The following is a 22,105-nucleotide window of genomic DNA, read 5'->3' as shown; positions in this document are numbered from 1 at the left end:
ATTGCATTTAAATTATACCTCAATAAAGTTGATCAAAGACCATATTTAGTGTGAATCTATCTAAAGGATATTTTACCTGTTCTAAAACAGTACCATTGTCTACACCCACCCCACTCTCCATTTTATAGCAGGAGGGCTGGAGCCAGATCTCCCCTGCGCCCCAATGTGTATATAGCATGTCATTTCTTTTCAATATTTTAAAACCATTTTTCTTCTGATGACTCAGAAGCCGAGCTAATTCAATTTATATGTCAAACAGCCTGTTGTTGCCAAACAGAATCACATTTATAAGAATATTTCAAAAACAGAGCATCCTTAGTAAAATTAAGTATGTGATACAATAAACAGCTTAGTCAAAAACAAACACTAGAAGGGAACTTTGTGCTTACAGAGTCAGAAACTTCCAAAGTCAAAATACAGTACAGAACCCAGTGGTCTCCACAGGTTCCCAGGAAGATCATTAGGCTCACAGCCTCTCTTAAGTAATTCCATTAAACCACCATTGCCAGGGGCTTTCTTTGACGATTAAAGGCCCATAGGTAAAATGTTATCTGTTAGACTGCAAATTGTAATCATTTCTGAAAAGAGGACCCAGAGGCAGCCTCATCCTAAACGAATTGATCAGCCTCCCAAAGTGGTCTTGCCAGGCCCATTAAAGGCAGAGTGAAGCAATGAGGTGCCTTCAGCAGCTCCCAACGCTCCCACAACAGCTACTCCGCATTCTTGTTCTGGATCTGGCACTCATTACTCTCTGGCGGGGCCTATCAGCAAGGACCAGTTAAACCTGAGGGATGTTTTCCCCCAGAGTCAGTTTTCTCTCTCTTTATTCTCCAGGATCTGGTTAATTTCACAGAATTCCTGTTTCTCTCCAGGCTAGGCCCTCTGAACAAGCAGCCTGGCCTCATAACTGTGACCTCCCAGCTACTTTCTTAGGGGAAATGGGAAAGATTCCAAGGATCAGGAGATTTCAAAAGTCTGTACCTTTGCATCATCCAACAAAGGGCTTCCTGGCTCAGAGTCAATGGAGTAGGGAGAGAAGCCAGCCTGGGACCCTGAGTCAGAGGCTGGGGGGGACATCAGAAGGACATTCTGATTAAAGTCCTCGATCTTCAGGTCCACCTCAGTGTCCACCAGACTGCCTAGGTCGATGCCCTTTAGAAGCTCTGCAAAGAAAACCCCACCTGGTGAAAATGATCTGCTTTTACAAAGCCCCACCCGGGCCAGGGCTGACAACCCTGTTCTCAGCACACTTACTGTTCTTTTGATTTGCCAGCTTCAGCACCATGTTCTCCTGGCGCAGTTTATGATTGACCTGCTGCAAGTATTTGATGTAATCAATGGCCTTCCTCAGAACGCCAGACTTGTGCATCTGGGTAGGAAGATAAGTGAAAACACAGTGAGATCAGTGCAGGCTACAGGGTGAAAAGAGCAGAGCCCCAGCACTTGGGATGAGAGCATGGCTCTGTGAGGGCAGAAACCAAGTTCAGATGCTGGCCCTCCCAATGATTAGCTGTGCCACTCGGAAGAAGTTACTCCATACCTCTGAACCTCACTTTCCACCTCATTAACACAGAGATAATGAGAGTCCGTGAATCACAGGCTTGCAGCCTGGCTAAATCAGATAATGAGTGTAAAGAGCTTAGCCCCGAGCCTGGCACATAGTTGACACTCAATAAATATTAGCTATTGTTCCTACTTCTTATAATAATCCTAGCATCAAAACAAACTTTAAGGAAAACAAATGACAAAACACCACAGCATTGTTGGACAGCTATCTTTTTTTTTTTTCCAAGACAGAGTTTCGCTCTTGTTGCCCAGGCTGGAGTACAATGGCACCATCTTGGCTCACTGCAACCTCTGCCTCCCAGGTTCAAGCAATTCTCCTGCCTCAGCCTCCTGAGTAGCTGGGATTACAGGTGCCCGCCACCACACCTGGCTAATTTTTTGTATTTTTAGTAGAGATGGGGTTTCACAATGTTGGCCAGGCTGGTCTTGAACTCCTGGCCTCGTGATCCACCCACCCCAGCTTCCCAAAGCGCTGGGATTACAGGCGTGAGCCATGGCACCTGGCCTGGACAGTTATCTTAGATTTTTACTTAGGATGTATACCTTTCAGATTTGTAGGCAACAAGGAAAATAATGAAATTTTCTTTCAAAATAGGGTTTAAACATAGATAGGTTTTAAAAATAAAATCTCCTACTTTCCAGAAGACACATTCAGTGAAACACCAGAAACATTTGGAAAATCAATTTCCTCTATTTGTTGCTGGTCAAAGACTCAACCTCTTTTTTCTTTCTTTTCCCTAAAAGGTAACCCCTAAACACAGCTAAAATGATGCCATCAGCTGACTCCAAGGCACACACAGTCCTGTATCTGGAACTACTGAGTGGCAGGCATCTTTCTCTGCCTCTGACAGTGGAGTCCCCCATCACTGCAGAGCACAGCCGAAGGAGTCAAAGGTCTCAGTGGGTCACTGCCTCATCAACCCTCACCAGTACCCTTATGTTTTTTAATATTTTATAATCTTGACACAATACCTAGATGCTTTAATAAAAAAGTGCCTCTAACTCGGTCTTATATTCACTTACCTTGAGTCTGGGACTTCTCTAAGCTCCTGAAGCAAAAACAGGTAGAGGGGACATGGTAGAACATAAAACACGATTTTGCTGGGTACCCACCTTGGCATCTGTCCCCATGACCAGGTCTTTCAATTCGATGATTTTGTCATTGATGGAGGAGCGATATCGTTTCTCAATGATATTGTGGGTTGTCCGCCTTTCTCCTTCTTTGGGGGGCTCAAGCTGCTTGACTCCCCCAGGTACCTGCTTAATGGGCACTTTCTCTTGCCCCATCATTACAGGCATTGTGGTCAGAATGGTCCCACTGCTGCCCACCAGGGTCTAGAATAGGCACAGGTATAGAGCACAATGAACCCTTTGTTAGTCTGCATAAAGCAACCTCAACACAGACCTGCCTACCCTGGCCAAGTGTTGCCAGACCTGGCAGTACTTCATGAGGTCTGAGACTCTTCCTGAGTTAATCAAATCAGGCCCCAAGAAGCCTCAGGAGCCACGGCACCTCGGTTACTACCTACCTTCAGAATCAACACTGATAAACTACACAAGAGGATTAACATGGCTAAATATGTTTTAAGTTTTGATCTAGGTATGCCAGAAACAAGTCATATGATTTCTGCTCTGCTGTCAAACTGTTAACCATTTCTAAACTTGTACACGGTGAACCACAAGTTGGTACCGGAGAAAACTTTCTCCTAGTGGATGACACATTTTTTCCCTCTCAAATGACAATTAAGCACATTACTGCATTTCTTTATACAATTTCGCCATCAAAAAGCTTAAGGGCAGAAGTGACACTCTCAGAGCCATTTGATGAAGTAAATAGGCCAACCATGGAGGTCCCCCCTTTTTATTCTTCATCTCTGTTTTCTCCTCTTATTTTTCCTAACTTTATTTTCTTTCCTTTTTTTTTTTTGAGACGGAGTTTTGCTCTCGTTGCTCAGGCTAGAATGCAATGGTGCGATCTCGGCTCACCGCAAACTCTGCCTCCCGGGGTTCAAGCGATTCTGCTGCCTCAGCCTCCGGAGTAGCTGGGATTACAGGCATGTGCCAACACGCCTGGCTAATTTTGTATTTTTAGTAGAGACAGGGTTTCTCCATGTTGGTCAGGCTGGTCTTGAACTCCTGACCTCAGGTGATCTGCCCGCCTCAGTCTCCCAAAGTGCTGGGATTACAAGCATGAGATACCACGCCCAGATCTTTTTTTTTTTTTTTTGAGACAGAGTCTCACTCTGTTGCCCAAGCTGGAGTGCAGTGACGTGATCGCAGCTCACTACAACCTCCACCCCCCGGGTTCAAGTGATTCTCCTGCCTCAGCCTCCTGAGTAGCTGAAATTACAGGCATCCGCTACCATGCCTGGCTCATTTTCGCATTTTCATTAGAGATGGAGTTTCATCGTGTTGACCAGGCTGGTCTCGAACCACTGACCTCAGGTGATCTGCCTGCCTCAGCCTCCCAAAGTGCTGGCATTACAGGCATGAGCCACTGGGTCCGGACCAATTTTAGTTTATTTTCTTGAATGATGGCCTCAATATCTAATCGGCCAATAAATAAATTAAAAGGTGCCCAATTTCATTAGTTGCCAATAAGTACGTTATGCACAATAAATACCACACATCTTAAGTTTATAGCTTGATGAATTTTACATATGTACACAATGTATATAACCACCCAGACCAAGATATAGCCCATTTCTACCAGCTCAGCTCAGAAGGTTCCTGCATGCCCCTCCCCTCCTTGGCACCACTGCTGACTTCTAGCACCATAGCTTCATTTTGTCTCTTTTTGAACTTTATATAAATGGAATCATTAGCATGAACTCTTTTGTGATGGGCTCCTTTGGCTTGACACACTATTTCTGAGGGACAGCCCCATGTTGTTTCATGCATCAGTAGCTTTTTTTTTTTTTTGAGAGTCAGTCTCGTTCTGTCATCCAGGCTGGAGTGCAGTGGTGCGATCTCGGTTCTCTGCAACCTCTACCTCTCAGGTTCAAGCAATTCTCCTGCCTCAGCCTCCTGAGTAGCTGGGATTACAGGCACGTGCCACCATACCCGGCTAATTTTTATATTTTTAGTAGAGATGGGGTTTCACCATGTTGGCCAGGCTGGTCTCAAACTCCTGACCTCAGGTGATCCACCCCCTTTTGCCTCCCAAAGTGCTGAGATTACAGGCGTGAGCCACCGTGCCTGTCAGCCGTTCTTTTTTTTTTTAACTGCTAGGCACAATTTCATTGTATGAATATATCACAATGTGCTTATTCTCCTATGGATGACATTTGAGTTGCTTCCAGTTCTTGGCTTTTATGAATAAAGCCAGTGCTTCCAAATTTTAATCACCATTTACTCTATCAGATTCTCATGCTATAGGATGCTGAAAGTTGCTAAGAACCTACAACTGAAGGATGGGGTACCTTCCATGTCCCTCACCTTGGAGCCCTTCCCTGCCTGGTGGCCCTAGGGTCCTTAGCAGGACCTAAGAGGTGAATGGTCCTGTGTGGAGCTATTAGCCAAGAAGAGAGGGTCCTTCTGCTATTCTTTTCTTCTTCCTTGTAGACCCCAGTCTCCCACATCTAACACAGCTTGGTAATACTTTCTCGAGGGAAAAAAACGACTAAGAGGAGTGACATTTACAATTTGACTGATTCGTGCTATAGACCCTCCCATACCTACTCAGCATATAGATTTAACATCTCTGAAGACTAACACCTCCAGGAATAAAGGGGGAAGGTGGGGAAGAAGGCAGCTCTTACTGGTACTTGAAGGGCAGCCGTCTGGATAGGGGTGGTAAGGGCGGTGAGGGCTGGGTTCTGGACCGCAGCCATAACAGGGCTGCCATCTGTCTTCAGCGTGGTCAAAACAAGGGAATCTGTCTTGATGATCTGAGGCTGGACCAGGACCTGGATGAAGACGGAAGAAAAGGAAAAGGATGATAGCATTATCCTTCTGTTATGAATTCCTTTCTTACTGCATAGACCTTCCAAGAGAGAATGAGAAATGATATAATTTTTTTGAAATTGAGAATAAAAAAACAAACAGGAATCTCATAGAGGCCATTTCGAAAGCCGGCTATTTTGTATAGCCTGAATACTGGGTTCAGTTGGAGAAAGAGGGGCTAGCTAAAGAGGGTCCTGGCTTCTTTCTTTTTTGCTGAGATAGGGTTGCTCTCTGTTGCCCAGGCTGGAGTACAATGGCACAATCTCAGCTCACTGCAGCCTCGACCTCCCGGGCTCAAACGATCCTGCTGCCTCAGCCTCCGGAGTAGCTGGGACTACAGGCGTGTGCCAACATGCCTGGCTAATTTTTTGTATTTTTTGAGGAGACAGGGTTTCACCATGTTGCCCAGGCTGGTCCTGAACTCCTGGGCTCAAGAAATCCACCTGCCTCGGCCTCCCAAAGTGTTGAGATGACAGGTATGAGCCACGGTGCCCAGCCAGGTCATGGGTTTTAAGGCTGAAAGACTTTCAGAAGGGGGGTGCCAGTGGCCCAGCAGGAGCAGGAAGCAGGAGCAGAGCAGAGATGGGTAGAGTGGAAGGCAGAGAGGAGAGGAAAGACTCAGGAAAGCCAAACACATGGCTGAGAAGCAAAATTAATAAACCTGATTTTTTTTTTTTAAAGATAAATTACTGTGTTAGTAAGAAAATATAGGTCAAGTGCGGTGGCTCATGCCTGTAATCCCAGCCCTTTGAGAGACTGAGGCAGGTGGATCACAAGGCCAGAAGTTCGAGACCAGCCTGACCAACATGGTGAAACCCTGTCTCTACTAAAAATACAAAAATTAGCTGGGTGTGGTGGTGCACGCCTGTAATCCCAGCTAGTCAGCAGGCTGAGGCAGGAGAATCGCTTGAACCCAGGAGGCAGACGTTGCACAGTGAGCTGAGATCATGCCACTGCACTCCAGCCTGGGCGACAGAGCAAGACTCTGTCTCAAAGGAAAAAAGAAAAAAAGAAAATATAGTCCATGATGATGTATGACATAAAGACATTTTTTTGTGATTATAAAAATAATACATGTCCCCCGGCTAGGCGCAGTGGCTCACGCCTGTAGTCCTAGCACTTTGGGAGGCCGAGATGGGTGCATTGCTTGAGACCAGGAGTTCAAAACCAGCCTCGCCAACCTGGAGAAGCCCCATCTCTACTAAAAATGCAAAAAATTAGCCAGGCGTGGTGGCGGGCGCTTGTAATCCTAGCTACTTGGGAGGCTGAGGCAGGAGAATCGCTTGAACCTGGTAGGCGGGGGTTGCCGGGAGCCAAGATCGCGCCACTGCACTCCAACCTGGGCAACAAGAGCAAAACTCTGTCTTAAAAAAAAAAAAAAAAAAAACTAAAAAAAAAATACATAAAAAAATAAAACATGCTCCCTAACCCAAAAGTAATATATGTTCAGCACCCACAGCAGAAAATATGGAAAACAGAAAACTATGAAAGCCAGGCGTGGCGGCTCACGTCTGTAATCCCAGCGCTTTGGGAGGCCGAGGCGGGTGGATCACGATGTCAGGAGTTCAAGACCAGCCTGGCCAACATAGTGAAACCCCATCTCTACTAAAAATATAGAAATTAGCCGGGTGTGGAGGCATATGCCTGTAGTCCCAGCTACTCGGGAAGCTGAGGCAGGAGAACTGCTTGAACCTGGAAGGTGGAGGTTGCAGCAAGCTGAGACCATGCCACTCCATTCCAGCTTGGGCAACAGAATGAGACTCCGTCTCAAAAAACAAAACCAAAACCAAAAACAAAACAAACAATAAAAACAGAACACTATGAGAAAGAAAATTATCTGGGAGATACCAATTTGGCACATTTCTTTCCAGTTTTATGCCCATTACATGTGTACATAAAGTGACTGCACCAGCCTTTCCTGAGTGCCAGTGACTATCTACAGATATGGGCTCAGCCAGGTCTCTATACACTGCTCACAGGTGCATCCTGGTGCTCTAGAAGCTGCTTTGTGTACACTGTGGTTGGTCCTTCTTAGTATGTAGACCACATCTTCAACCAAGGACCAGTTAACAGCCCCATCCAGTGCCTCCTTGAATCCTTTCCAGCCACTTACCGGGACCTGCTGCACCTGTGGCGCGGCAACTGTCTGCACCGTGGCCGGGGCAAGGGTCTGCAGCGTGCCATTGGCTGTTTGTGTCAGCACCCGCTGGGCCTGTACTGTCTGCACCTGCTGCTGAATGGTGACCGGCTGTACCTGGGAGGATGTCACCAGGCTTTGGACTTGAGGCTGAAGGACTTGGGAGAAGAGGAGAAAAAAGGCACAGAGATGAGGAATGCATTCTGTCAAGTATCTCATAATGATTCCAACTCCCCACCTGCTGCTGAAGATGATGTGCGCAGCCATTTACAAGCTGGTTTAGACAACCAGAACATCCCATAAGGGCTGCATCAATTTCTGAGGGAACGAGTACAAATTGTTTTATTACTCTGGGTGCCAGGGTGGAGGAAAGGGAAGCTAGTCAGCAAATGACTGCACCCAGCAAGGGAGTTAACAGATGTTGAGAATCAACAACTCCCTGGGGCTTCATTTCGTTCCATCCTTTCTGGACGGTAAGTGTACTTTGGGAGGGCTGTCTCAGCTTTTTGCCTTTACATTCCTCTACCCGTCCCAATTCTTGAACTCCACTGAAGAACTGTAAGATTCTTTGAAATTCAGAGCAATACTAATCTCACCCAAGGCGAGCCAGAGGGAAATATGATGAAAAGGCACTGGGATGCAGCACATCACACAACGAACAAGCCCCTTTCAGTCATCCATTCCCTCAACACATATTGAGGGCCCAGCATGAAGCTTGCTACTTGAAGCTGCTGCACCTACATTAAAAGTCATATTCATCGCCATAGTGGATGCTCAGATGTTTGCTGAATGAATAGTTCTCAACTGTGGCGGCTGAGATCTGGCTGCCACCTAGCCAATTTCAAGCCTTATTCAAGTCTCCACCACTAGTTATCAGGAAAGCCCTGTGTCTACTATGCTTGCTGGATTTTTTTTTTTTTTTTTTTTTTTTTTTTTTTTTGAGACAGAGTTTCGTTCTGTCACCCAGGCTGGAGTGCAGTGGCACAATCTTGGCTCACTGCATCCTCCGCCTCCTGGGTTCACGCCATTCTTCTGCCTGAACCTCCCAAGTAGCTGGGACTACAGGTGCCCACCACCATGCCCGGCTAATTTTTTCTATTTTTTAGTAAAGAAGGGGTTTCACCAAGTTATCCAGGATGGTCTTGATCTCCTGACCTCGTGATCTGCCTGCCTTGGCCTCCCAAAGTGCTAGGATTACAGGTGTGAGCCACCGTGCCCGGCCGCTTGCTGGATTTCTTAATCAAGTATTTTTGATATAGGCACAATAGATATTAAGGTATTTGAAGCTGCAGAATGTGACATGCTCCTGTACCAGTTCCTATTGACAGTTACCAGAAACTCATTCAGACAGGACCATACTGATATACCTGCCATTCCTGAAGAGGACAGAAATATTTACAGTGTCTGCAAACTGGCATATAAACTTTGGGACCAACCAACCACTACCATTCTGACTTCTGAATCACCTTGAAAGCTAGTAGCTGCATTCTGGTATATCAAAGGCTGCTGGATGATCCTTGTCTGCGGAGCGGTGCTGAATGTTGGGGTGATCATTACCGTCTGTTGTTGCAGCTGAGCTTGAGGTTGAGGCTGGGGCTGGGGGCGGGGCTGAAGAATAGGAGTTGCCCTGGGTGTGGTGGGAACTGAGGTGGGAGAAACCTTGACCTGCAGGGTTGGAGCCTGTGGGGAGGCCGTCGAGGGAGAGAAGGAAGGTAATGGGACCTGGGTGAATGACCGTTGCATTGAAGGGTCCACAGCTCCGCTGCTGCTGCCCCTGCCATTGCTGCTACTGCTGCTGCCGCTGCTGCCGCTGCTGCCACCACCACTGCCAGGAAAGGAGCTACACAGCTGCTCTGAAAACAAGTCAGGGAACTCTCCCACTTGATTACTGACAAATTGCAGCATCTCTGTGAACAAAAGAAAAGGAGTAATTTTATTGCTATCCAAAAAGTTATCTTTCAAACTTGCTTAAGAAACTAACGCATGAAAACCCAATGGCCTTCCTAAGACCGTGGCAGAAATGGGTCAGGAAACCCTTACCTCTTTCTTGTGGGGATCATCTGGGACAAGATGGCTGACCAAGGTCCCAGGACAACAGGACAGGACTTTATCTGTTTGATGTTCTTTTCCCTCCTCACTCTCACCTCCAGGCCCTTTCTCTCATTTTCTTTCTTTTTTCTTTTTTTTTTTTTTGAGATGGAATATTTCTCTGTTGTCCAGGCTGGAGTGCAATGGTGCGATCTCGGCTCACTGCAACCTCTGCCTCCCGGGTTCAAGTGATTCTCCTGCCTCAGCCTCCAAAGTAGCTGGGATTACAGGTGCACGCTACCATACCTGGCTACTTTTTGTATTTTTAGTAGAGACAGGGTTTCACCATATTGATCAGGCAGATCTCAAACTCCTGACCTTAGGTGATCCACCCACCTCAGCCTCCCAAAGTGCTGGGATTACAGGTGTGAGCTACCACACCCAGCCTCTCTCATTTCCCTGATTGTTTTGATCAATCATAAAAAGAACCACCTTTGTACTAGGTGGGTGCTGTTTTGTTGAAGTACCAAGGGTCCTTTTTTACAGCTGGAGACGCTGAGGCAGCGAGTAGGGAGTCACTGTCCTAAGGCTGTGAGTATAGCGGCCTTGGCTTGTGAGGCCACCTCCAGTCCTAGCACTGCAGACTCTAACTTGCTCTAACCCCTTTCCTTCTCACCACAGGGAGGCTCTGGGCCTCCTCTCCAAGCTGAGTAACGCCATGGGCACTGTTGGTATTCTCGGAAACACTCAGGGACAACCAAGTTGATGGCCCCTAAGTCATGGAACTTCAGGGATGCAAAGAATGGAAAGACCATATATGAAATCCAGGAGAGGAAAGTAACTTGGCCAAGGTCCCACAGCTTGTTAGGGTACAGCCAGGATTAGAACCAGTTCTCTGCCTCCCAGCTTTGTGTTCTTCTACCACAACGCAGTGCAGGTGTGTTGACAGGTCAGAACACAGCAAGCCGGCCCCGCCCTGGACTCTGTGCTTCCCAGGGCCCACGCTGGCCCTTGTCTGGTTGTGCCCCTTTTCTCTGGGCAAGGGGTCTTGGCTCCAAAGGGATGTGTCCACCTGGAGACCACACTCCCCTTTCTAGATCATGTTCCGAGTAGCTGGGACCCTTAAATTCCCAGCCCAAAGCGTCTCAAGCCTGCTTCCAGGGCCTCTTCTCTGGCCAGTCTTCCCACAGGATTTCCAAAACCTAACTTAACCCACAACTACCCCCTCATCTCTCATGACTCCCTTCTTTTCATATGACTGCTCCCTATAGGAGTCAGGGGCCTCAGCTTTGTCCCAGATAATTTCAGATCTATAATTTTCTACATCGTCCACATTCTTTTCTCTTTCTAATACACTCCCAAGAAGCTACTGCTTGTTCTTGAACTATGGCCCCTCCTTTCCAAACCCTCAAGGCCATATGATGCTCTGATTTAGAGACCAAAACAACAAAAAGCACCACACCACCACTATAAAAAAAAAAAAAAAAAAAAAAAAAAAAGGCACCATCTCCATTCCCCCAAACCACCAACAGGATGTTCTTCTCAGGTCTCCGATGTTGTGCTGTGTGTGTGTGTGTTTTTTTGGTTTTGGGGGGGCAGGGGGAGGCGCTGGAGCCTGGGGTATGTTTATGTATCTGACAAACAGAAAGCTGCTGAGGCTGGGTATGGTAGCTCATGCCTGTAATCCCAGTGCATTGTGAAGCCAAGGTGGGAGGGTCACTCGAGGTTAGGAGTTTGAGACCAGCCTGGGCAACACAGTGAGACTCTGTCTGTCTGTCTCTCTCTCTTTTTTGAGACAGGGTCTTGCTCTGTCACCCAAGTTGCAGTGCAGTGTCACAATTTCAGCTCAATGCAGCCTCCGCCTCCTAGGCTCAAGTGATCCTCCCACCTCAGCCTCCCAAGGAGCTGGGACCACAGGCGTGCACCACCATGCCCAGACAATTTTTGTCTTTTCTGTAGAGACAGGGTTTCACCATGTTGCCCAGGCTGGTCTCAAACTCCTGAAAAGCAACCTGCCCGTTTTGGCTTCTCAAAGTGCTGGGACTACAGGTGTGAGCCAGGGCACCTAGCCAGATCCCTTCCCTGAACACAAAACAAACAAACAAACAAAAAAACACAAAGATTTTTTGGGCCGGGTGCAGTGGCTCACGCCTATTATCCCAGCACTTTGGGAGGCCAAGGTGGGCGGATCACGAGGTCAGGAGATCGAGATCATCCTGGCTAACACAGTGAAACCCCCATCTCTACTAAAAATACAAGAAATTAGCCAGGCGTGGTGGCGGAAACCTGTAGTCCCAGCTACTCGGGAGGTTGAGGCAGGAGAATGGTGTGAACCTGGGAGGTGGAGCTTGCAGTGAGCAGAGATCGTGCCACTGCACTCCAGCCTGGGCTACAGAGTGAGACTCCGTCTCAAAAAAAAAAAAAAAAAAAAAAAAAAAAAAAAAAAAAAAAAAAAAAATTGTGAAGCTTACAAAGGATAGGAAAAATAAATCATAAATAAATGTAAATAGGCCGGGGTGGTGGCTTATGCTTGTAATCCCAGCACTTTGGGAGGCTGAGGTGGATGGATCACCTGAGGTCAGGTGTACGAGACCAGCCTGACAAACATGGTGAAACCCCGTCACTACTATAAAACTTAGCCAGGCATGGTGCTGGGTACCTGTAATCCCAGCTACTTGGGAGGCTGAGGCAGGAGAATTGCTTAAACCTGGGAGGCGGAGGTTGCAGTGAGCCAAGATCGAGCTACTGCACTCCAGCCTGGGTGAAACGGTGAGACTCTGTCTCAAAAAATAAATACATAAATAAATAGATAAATAAATGTAAATAAATAAATAAAGCTGCTGGGGCTTTCCAGTGTGGCCTCCATATGGGATCACTGGAGCTCAGCATTTCAATCTGGGCACCTTAAGTATCAGTCAGCTAAGCCTGCTGTGGGCAAAACAGCATCTCACCAGACTCCATTCCTCCATAGTGGTATTATTCACCAACACCATGACACAAAGCTCTGTCCTCACTCAGCCTCGTGTGAGGGAGAAATGGGCAGATTGCTACAGACATTGCAACTTGTACTAACCAATTCCAATTCCTTGACATGATTAAACTAAGAAATGTCCTCAAATTCAGTACATTTAAACAAAACGTAATTTAGTGCTGACACACTCCAAGTACAAGATTATAAAATACTTTAAGAAAATGATCGAGAGAAATCTAAGAATTTGTTGAACCTTTTAGAATTGCCCCAAAATTCCAACTAAGACATCAACACAGAAGGTTGCAACAAAGAGCCAGAAAAACATCACTCACTGGCCGACAGTTTCCATCCATGGAAAGCTAAGGAGGGCAGAAGGCCAGGGTGGTCTCACAGATGCACACAGGCTTTGGTGGTAGTCAGGCCTAGGTGTGAGTCTCTGGAGGCCCACCTAATCAGTGGTGTGAGTGTGGGCAAGTTACTTCTCTCTATGCCTTGGTTTCCTCACTACAAAAGGCTGCTTTAAAAATACACACTTGGCCTCTTTGCTCTGAGGATTAATAAGATAATTTATCCAAAGTGCTTGGTGAAGGGCAGACCCTTATGCAGGTCCCTATTAGTGGTACTTCCAGAGCACCCACTACACAGGCACGTGGGCGCACTGATCTCATTTTGTCAAGTACTCTTGAAACCCTTTTGTGGGGAAGATATGGGCTGCTGTGGTGAAGTAACCTACAAAGGTCACAAAGCTTAGTTCATGAAGCGTGAGAGTGTGTAGGCAGATGGAATGAGACTGCTTAAATTAAAAAAAAAAAAAAAAAAATCCCTTTCAACCCACACACAAAAAGCTCCAATGGAGCCATCTCCAGTCAGCCAGGCAGCTGGGTACAGGGCTGAGCGGCACAGAGGGGCTGTTAATATGAGCATCTGCAGAAAGGAGTGATGGGAAGCTCCAGCAGGGCACGCAGAGCCTCTCCAGGACCCCATCTAGTCTGCAGTGCCAGAAAAGAGGAGGCCTGGAGAACCAGGGTGCAGTTGTGCTTTGTAACTCTGAGCTATACCCCATGGGAACATCCTAATGGCTCCTCACTGTTCCCTGCTCTGATCATTCACATTCTTCAATGACACAGGCTCTCATTTCCACAGAGAGCCATGAAACTCAGAAAAGGGAGGCCTGGGAGAAGGCACAAGCTTTATGGAGCTTTGAAAATGAAGCTCCAGTTCCTGCGGCAGCCCACAGAGCCCAGGGCCAGAGACAGGCCTCCCAGGAGCTAGGCCGGCATGCTCAAGCTCATCTCACTCCCCTGCTCCTGTTTTTAGCTGCTTGGTAAACTTACAGCTAAGTTGCTTAACAAAGTAGGTGAGGCCCCAGGAAACTGTATCTGGGTTCTGGTCTCTAAAAGCAAGTAACCAAAATTAGAGGTTCCTGTTATCATTTGTGCATTGCAAGCAGTCCCATGACTCACAAAGAGACCCTGAGTTCACATGTACTTTATGGAGCTTGTGGCTTGAGGGGCTGTTAGGGGCTGGGAAACCTAGTTCACAAAGGTCATTTATTCTTATATTTTGTATTTATTATGCACCTTGTGTTAGACAATTTATATATATATATATATATTTTTTTTTGAGACAAAGTCTCGCTCTGTCACCCAGGCGTGCAGTGGTGCGATCTTGGCTCACTGCAACCTCTGCCTCCTGGGTTCCAGTGATTCTCCTGCCTCAGCCTCCCAAGTAGCTGGGATTATAGGCACACACCACCACACCCTGCTAATTTTTGTATTTTTAGTAGAGACAGGGTTTCACCATGTTGGCGAGGCTGGTCTCGAACTCCTGACTTCAGGTAAGCTGCCCACCTCAGCCTCTCAAAGTGCTAGGATTACAGGCATACGCCACTGCACCTGGCCCTGTTTTTAATAATTTGTTAAAATCAAAGAAGTAATATATTCACTAAAGAAAAATTTAGAAAGCATATAAATGAAAAGAACAAAAATAAAAATTACCCAGCAGTTCCACTACTCTTGAGTCATCCATTGTCAATATATATATATTTTTAAATGGAGTCTTGCTCAGTCGCCCAGGCTGGAGTGCAGTGGCGTGATCTCGGCTCACCATAACCTCCACCAACCGGGTTCAAGCAATTCTCCTGCCTCAGCCTCCCAAGTAGCTGGGATTACAGGCACGTACCACCATGCCCGGCTAATTTTTGTATTTTTAGTAGAGAGGGGGTTTCACCACGTTGGATAGGCTTGTCTCGATCTCCTGACCTTGTGATCCGCCTGCTTTGGCCTCCCAAAGTGCTGGAATTACAGGCGTGAGCCACTGCACCTGGCCCACTGTCAGTGTTTTTTTTTTTTTGAGACAGAGTCTCACTCTGTCGCCCAGGCTGGAGTGCAGTGGCACAATCTTGGCTCACTGCAAGCTCTGCCTCCCAGGTTCACGCCTTTCTGCCTGAACCTCCTGAGTAGATGGGACTACAGGCGCCCGCCACTATGCCCTGCTAATTTTTTGTATTTTTAGTAAAGACGGGGTTTCACCGCATTAACCAGGATGGTCTCAATCTCCTGACCTCATGATCCGCCCGCCTCGGCCTCCCAATGTGCTGAGATTACAGGCGTGAGCCACCATGCCCGGCTGTCAATGTTTTAACGTGTGCCCTTCCAGACTTCTTCCTCTACAAGGCTTGCTTGCACACTTAAGCATGCACATGTATGCAAATGGTTTTACAAAAATGAGATCACACTGAACATGCTACTTTGCACCCTGTTCCCTTTTCTTTTCTTTCTTTTTTTTTTTTTTTTTGAGGCGGAGTCTCGCTCTGTCGCCCAGGCTGGAGGGCAGTGGCGCAATCTCGGCTCACTGCAAGCTCCGCCTCCCAGGTTCATGCCATTCTCCCGCCTCAGCCTCCCAAGTAGCTGGGACTACAGGCGCCCACCACCTCGCCCGGCTAGTTTTTTGTATTTTTAGTAGAGACGGGGTTTCACCATGTCAGCCAGGATGGTCTCGATCTCCTGACCTCGTGATCCACCTGTCTCGGCCTCCCAAAGTGCTGGGATTACAGGCCCCTTTTCTTAATATGAAGAACATTCAGTGTCAACCATTACAGACATAACATCATCCTTTTCAGAGTCCCACAGTATTATGTTGTGTGCCATTGTACTGTACCAGTGTATTACAATTTGTTTAACTTACTCAATGATGAAAATTTGTTTAACTTACTCAATGATGAAAAATTGCTTTCAATTTTTCAGCATTATCTTTTTTTAAATTTTTTTGAGACAGGGTCTTGCTCTCTTGCCCAGGCTGGAAGGCAGTGGTGTGATTGTGGCTCACTGCAGCCTCTACCTCCTGTGCTTAAGCAATCCTCCTACCTCAGACTCCTGAGTAGCTGGGACTACAAGCATGCATCACCAAACCTGGCTAACTTTAAATAAATCTTTTTTTTTGTGGAGACAGAGTCTCCCTATGTTGTCTAAGCTGGTCTCAAACTCCTGGGCTCAAGCGATCCTCTTGATCCTCTTGACTTGGCCTCCCAGAGTGCTGGGATTACAGGTGTGTGCCACCATACCCACCCAGTTATTCGGCATTATTAACAACTCGTTTTTTCCCCCAGTTCTCTATTTTCTTGGGATAAATTCCTAGAAGTTAGATGGCTGGGTCAAAGGACCAGTATACATGCTTTGGAAAGGTTTCAAAAATCTATGTTCCTGCTAGTGTTTCCTCACAGCCATTTCTGTCAATCTCATAGTGGAAAAAACCAACATGAAATTGTTTTGTCTTGCACGACTGAGTACTAACTGAGGCTGAAAGTCTTTTTTTTTAAGTCCCAATTTTATTGAGCATTTGTATTTCTTCCTTTGTAAACTGCCTGCTCTAGATCTTTGTCCATTTTTTCCATCAGGCTATTTTTTTTTTTTTCACTGATTTTAAAAACTTCCAGATATTTTGGATATTTGTTCTTTCTTAAATGTCTGCAAGTATTTCCCCCACTTTGTTATTTCTCTTTTAATATGTTGAGGAAGAAAGAATGACATAGCAATTAAGAATCACCATGTCCTAGCCTTGGAACCTGGGGCAAGTTTTACCTCTTCAAGTTGCAGTTTTTCTCAACTGTACATTGTGGCTAACAATTACAGCTAACTCACGGATTGACGAGATAACTCATGTGGAATCTATGGCACCATGCCTGGCACTTAGTATTAGCTAGTACACATTATTCATAGCGGGGTTTTTTTTTTTTTTTTTTTTTTTTTGACACTTTTGCTTTAACTCTTGCTTTGAAAATGGGCATTTGTTCAAATGCATCAGATATATCCAGCAACAATCTGAGCATAACATAAATTCTGCATTTGCTTATGTATGAGAGAAACACTAGGAAATGCAGAAAACCGTATTCAGCTGAAATGAGCCATGCAGAAATGCACAAAATGTGCACACACACAGGCACCTTAAACATCTACCAGCTTCATCAGGTCACTGCATGTGTTATGAATCACATCCATCACATTGATGTCAGAACTTTCCATTGGACTTCAGACAGCCCTCCTTCCACCACTTCCTGATAACTCCCAAGCTGTAACCTAATGACACTTACTTCCCTCAAGCAAACCTCAGGTGTTTTTCAAGCCAAAGTGCCTTTTCATTGTAATATTTATATATTTCTTAGTTTTTCTGGTCTATAAGACTGTGTGACTGTTTTATTAGGTCCCCATCTTTTTTAAAAAATACATCTTTTCCTTTTTTTGGTCACCTGTGAGAATTTCTATTGTTGTGATCTGTAACCCCCCATTTCCCAGTAAGTTCTGGGTTTTTGTTTTAGAGACAGAGTCTTACTCTGTCATCCAGGCTGGAGTGTAGTGATGTGATCATAGCTCACTGTGGCCTCTACCTCCTGGGCTTAAGGTATCCTCCAATGTAGCCTCTTGGGTAGCTGGGAGTACAGGCACACACCACCATGTCCAGATAATCTTTATTTTTTTATTTGTAAGAGAGACTGGGTCTGCTTTGTTGCCCAGGCTCGTCATGAACTCCCTGCCTCATGAGATCCTCCCACCTTAGCCTCTTGATTACAAGCATGAGCCAACATGCCCACTCCCTGTGTTTTTTATTGTATGATTTCGCATAGCATGATTTTTAGAAATGCACATGATGAACTATAGCAGAACTGACTATACACCAATTTTACATTGTAGAGTGAAATTACATGGCTTCTGTGTAACACTTAAGAAAAACCCTCACCTTCAAGATTATAGGAATATTCACCTAAACTTTCTTCATTTGTACTTTTTGTTCATTTTATCTTTCATATTAGAGCTGCCCAACAAGCACAAGAACATAGAAATAATCACGGTGTGTGACGTGTGTAGGCCGCTGAAAATGACATGGACCACACCAGTGAGGGAGGTAAATGCAAAATCTAATTCCCAAGAATATCCTGATTGAATGTATATAACTCTTTCATCATAATGATTCTATCTCCCCATCCACAATGTTTTTTTCTAATAATTATTTAAAAAACCAAACGTAGGCCAGGCGCGGTGGCTCAAGCCTGTAATCCCAGCACTTTGGGAGGCCGAGACGGGCGGATCATGGGGTCAGGAGATCGAGACCATCCTGGCAAACACGGTGAAACCCCGTCTCTACTAAAAAATACAAAAAACTAGCCGGGCGAGGTGGCGGGCGCCTGTAGTCCCAGCTACTCGGGAGGCTGAGGCAGGAGAATGGCAAGAACCCGGGAGGCGGAGCTTGTAGTGAGCTGAGATCCGGCCACTGCACTCCAGCCCTGGCGACAGAGCGAGACTCCGTCTCAAAAAAAAAAAACAAAAAAAACAAAAAAAACAAACGTAGACTAGTATCAAACCTGAAGGTAAACGTGAGACAACCACTTCTCCACCATTCTGCTATCTGTGATCACCACTGCTTTCTCAAGCACCTAAAACTTCAGTTACCCGCACTCTAGTCACCCAGAGGAGCAGCTGAGGAACTGGGCTCTTTCAACCATATCCTTCAATTGAGAAGCCCTAAAATGCAAGCAATAATATAGGGAACAAAAGGAAAGTTTTTTTGTTGTTGTTGAGACAGTCTGTCGCCCAGGCTGGAGTGCACTGGCGCCTTCTCGGCTCACTGCAAGCTCCGCCTCCCAGGTTCATGCCATTCTTCTGCCTCATACTCCTAAGTAGCTGGGACTACAGGAGCCCACCACCACACCCAGCTAATTTTTTTCTTTTTTTTGCATTTTTAGTAGAGACGGGGTTTCACCGTGATAGCCAGGATGGTCTCGATCTCCTGACCTCGTGATCCGCCCGTCTCGGCCTCCCAAAGTGCTGGGATTATAAGCTTGAGCCACCATGCCCGGCCACAAAGGGAAGGTTTTCACAGGCAAACTGCTGTCTAAAAATCACTCCACTCAAACACCAGGTTTGCACAGAGATGGTATCATGTACTTCAAGGGGGTTCTGGGTCACCTTCCTGGGAAGAGTCTGGAGGAGGTGTTGAGTGACACAGTATGGCAAGCTGGTGACTCAAGCATCCTATATTTTAAGCAACGGATGAGTGAACTCTTTTACTGGCAAAGAAACCACAAAGAAAAATGGGTGGAGAGGTGCGGATTCTCAAATGCTTGTGTTTCGTAACATACACAAAGGTGTCATATATTCCTTCGCATATACAAAATATTACATAATAAAATAAAACAATTCAGAATGAGAAGAAAAAAGAATCACAAAGGAAACCCAAAGGAATTCTCAAATGGTCTTCCCTGTCTAGTGCTCTCTCTCGCCGCCTCTCATGGCAGCCCCGGAGAGACTCCGCTCTGCAGGAAAAAGCAGTGGAAGTCCAGGCTTTTCTGGCCTACTGTAGCAGGGGACCTGAGCCAGCTCTTACAGTCTGAACAGGAGACGGACCTGCAGCTCCACTTTCCACTGCTCTTTCTTTTTCCTCCTGCCTTAAGTTCACTCAGGTCTCCTTCCTTAGCATCATGGATTTACCTCTTCACTCCACTTTCACACTCTGCCTTAATTTCAACCATAGCCTCCTACCCAGTGACAAACATCTTCTTTGAATATCTTGTTCATCCAACAGTCTTTTAAATCAAATAAAATTCTGTTTTTTTGAGACAGTCTTGCTCTATCGCCTAGGCTGGAGTGCAGTGGTGCGATCTCAGCTCACTGCAACCTCTGTCTCCCAGGTTCAAGCAACTCTCCTGTCTCAGCCTCCCAAGTAGCTGGGATTACAGGCGCCTGCCACCATGCCCAGCTAATTTTTGTATTTTTAGTAGAAATGGGGTTTCGCCGTGTTGGCCAGGCTGGTTTCGAACTCCTGACCTTAGGTGATCCACCTGCCTCAGCCTCCCAAAATCCTGGGATTACAGGCGTGAGCCACTGTGCCCAGCCCTTAAATCAAATCAAATTCTTAAACACAAGCTTCTAAGCTTCCTATGAATTGCTCCCTTCTGTTCCAAGGATTTTCACTTCCCACCCACTTTAGTTCATCATCCACGCTGGACAAGTACTCACTCCCTTTTCTACACATGCCTTTGAGGGGTGGGGTACGGCAATTTTTCTGTGAATATAAGTGCCATGGCTTCTCTTTTCTACTTGTGACCAACCACCCTCTTCCTTTCTCTAAAGTCTGAATTTCACAATTCCACCTCAAAACTAAAAATTGCTTTTACCAAGGACTCTTTTATACCTCAGATGATCTAGCCATCTTTTAGTTCTTGAACTCAATTGTGATTTATTTTGTTAAAGAAAATTATTGGCCAGGTGTGGTGGCACATGCCTGTAACCCCAGCACTTTGAGAGGCTGAGGTGGCCAGATCTCTCAAGTTCAGGAGTTTGAGACCAGCCTGGGCAACATAGCGAGAACCCATCTCTACAAAAAATACAAACTTCAGCGGGGCATGGTGGCATGCACCTGTAGGCCCAGCTACTCAGGAGGCTGAGGTGGGAGGATTGCTTAAGCCTGGGAGGTGGAGACTGCAGTCAGCAGAGTTTGTGTCAGTGTACTCCAGCCTGGGTGATAGAGCAAGACCACGTCTCAAGAAAACAAGAAAGAAAAAGTAACTAAAACTTGGAAATAAGACCAAAAAAAAGGTTCTATGCCTCTTTAAAGTTATACTAAAATTCCAGTTACTCCGGAGACGAAGGCAGGAGGATCACTTAAGGCCAGGAGTTTAAGGCTGCAGTGAGCCATGATCATGCTACTGCATTCCAGCCTGGACAAAACAGGAAACCTCATCTCTCTAAAAAATAAAAAAACTTGGTCGGGCCTGGTGACACATGCCTGTAGTCCCAGCTACTTGGGAGGCTGAGATGGGAGATCACTTGAGGCCAGAGTTCGAGGCTGCAGTGAGCCATGATTGTACCACTGTACTCAAGCTTAGAACAACAGAGCAAGATCCCTGACTCAAAAAAAAAAAAAAAAAAAAGTTATACTAGAACACTGTCTATGATGCCTGCCTAAACGTTATCTGACTCTCTATGGAATCATCACCTTGTTTGATTTTCTATTTACTACTGATTAGGGCTCCCATTCTGTAAAGTTAGATATTAGTCTGCAGAAAATTGTTAAGTTACAATGATTTCTGTTTGGTAGAAAAGATAGCCTTTAAGCTTTTGTTTTCATTGCACTGTAGGACATTAACTAGTTTTGCCTTTTTTTCTTTGAGGCAGAATCTTGCTCTGTTGCCCAGGCTGGAGTACAGTGGCACGATCTTGGCTCACTGCAACCTCCACTTCCCAGTTTCAATTCTCCTGCCTCAGCCTCCTGAGTAGCTGGTACTACAGATGCCCACCACCACACCCAGCTAATTTTTGTATTTTTAGCAGACGAAGTTTACTAAAACTTTAGTAGACTAAGCTGGTCTTCAGCTCCTGACCTCAGGTGATCCACTTGCCTCAGTCTCCCAAAATGCTGGGACTATAGGCATGAACCACCGAACCTGGCCCTAGTTTTGCATTTAAATTTGCAATCTTATTCCTGCATTCTTTTTTCTACTATGTAAATATCAGTTTCTTGCAATCTCCTTGGATCCATTTGTCATCCTGTTATCTTCGTTAACAACGTTAATAACTCTCTGATATGTGCTCATGACGTTTTAGTATAATAGTACTGTTTTTAACTTTTAAAAAACTTTACTTTGCTATATTACATATAGTGTTTTTTTTTTTTTTTAAATGCTGCACATGCCTGTTGGTCCAGCTACAAGGGAGGCTAAGGTGGAAGGATCGCTTGAACCTAGGAATTCAAGGTCGGCCTAGGCAACAAAGCGAGACCCGGTCACTAAATAAATAAATTTCATTTTATTTATTTATTTTTTGAGACCGTCTCATTCAGTTGCCCAGGCTAGAGTGCAGTGGTGTGATCTCGGCTCATTGCAGCCTCTGGCTCCGCCTCCGCCTCCACCTCCGCCTCCACCTCCGCCTCCACCTCTGTCTCTGCTTCCCAGGTTCAAGTGATTCTCA

The 22,105-nt window shown here is 45.9% G+C and overlaps 1 protein-coding gene across 2 annotated transcripts in view; it reads right to left on the bottom strand.

Moving 5' to 3' along the window:
- Nucleotides 1-22,105, bottom strand: part of SREBF2 (sterol regulatory element binding transcription factor 2) — a 77,840-nt gene that overhangs the window by 32,030 nt on the left and 23,705 nt on the right. For both annotated transcript variants that reach the window (XM_030915804.1, XM_010374590.2), the window contains exons 2-7: nt 9,115-9,555; nt 7,625-7,806; nt 5,328-5,474; nt 2,680-2,901; nt 1,255-1,369; nt 982-1,163 (exon numbers count right to left, since the gene is read on the bottom strand). In XM_030915804.1, the coding sequence (XP_030771664.1) occupies nt 982-1,163; nt 1,255-1,369; nt 2,680-2,901; nt 5,328-5,474; nt 7,625-7,806; nt 9,115-9,555 (1,289 nt within the window). The remainder of the gene's footprint in view (nt 1-981; nt 1,164-1,254; nt 1,370-2,679; nt 2,902-5,327; nt 5,475-7,624; nt 7,807-9,114; nt 9,556-22,105) is intronic.

The sequence above is a fragment of the Rhinopithecus roxellana genome, chromosome 13, assembly GCF_007565055.1.
Source record: "Rhinopithecus roxellana isolate Shanxi Qingling chromosome 13, ASM756505v1, whole genome shotgun sequence".
NCBI classification, from domain to species: Eukaryota; Metazoa; Chordata; class Mammalia; order Primates; family Cercopithecidae; genus Rhinopithecus; species Rhinopithecus roxellana.
Note: the sequence above shows the minus strand (reverse complement) of the source record. Positions and strands in the feature narration are given on the sequence as shown.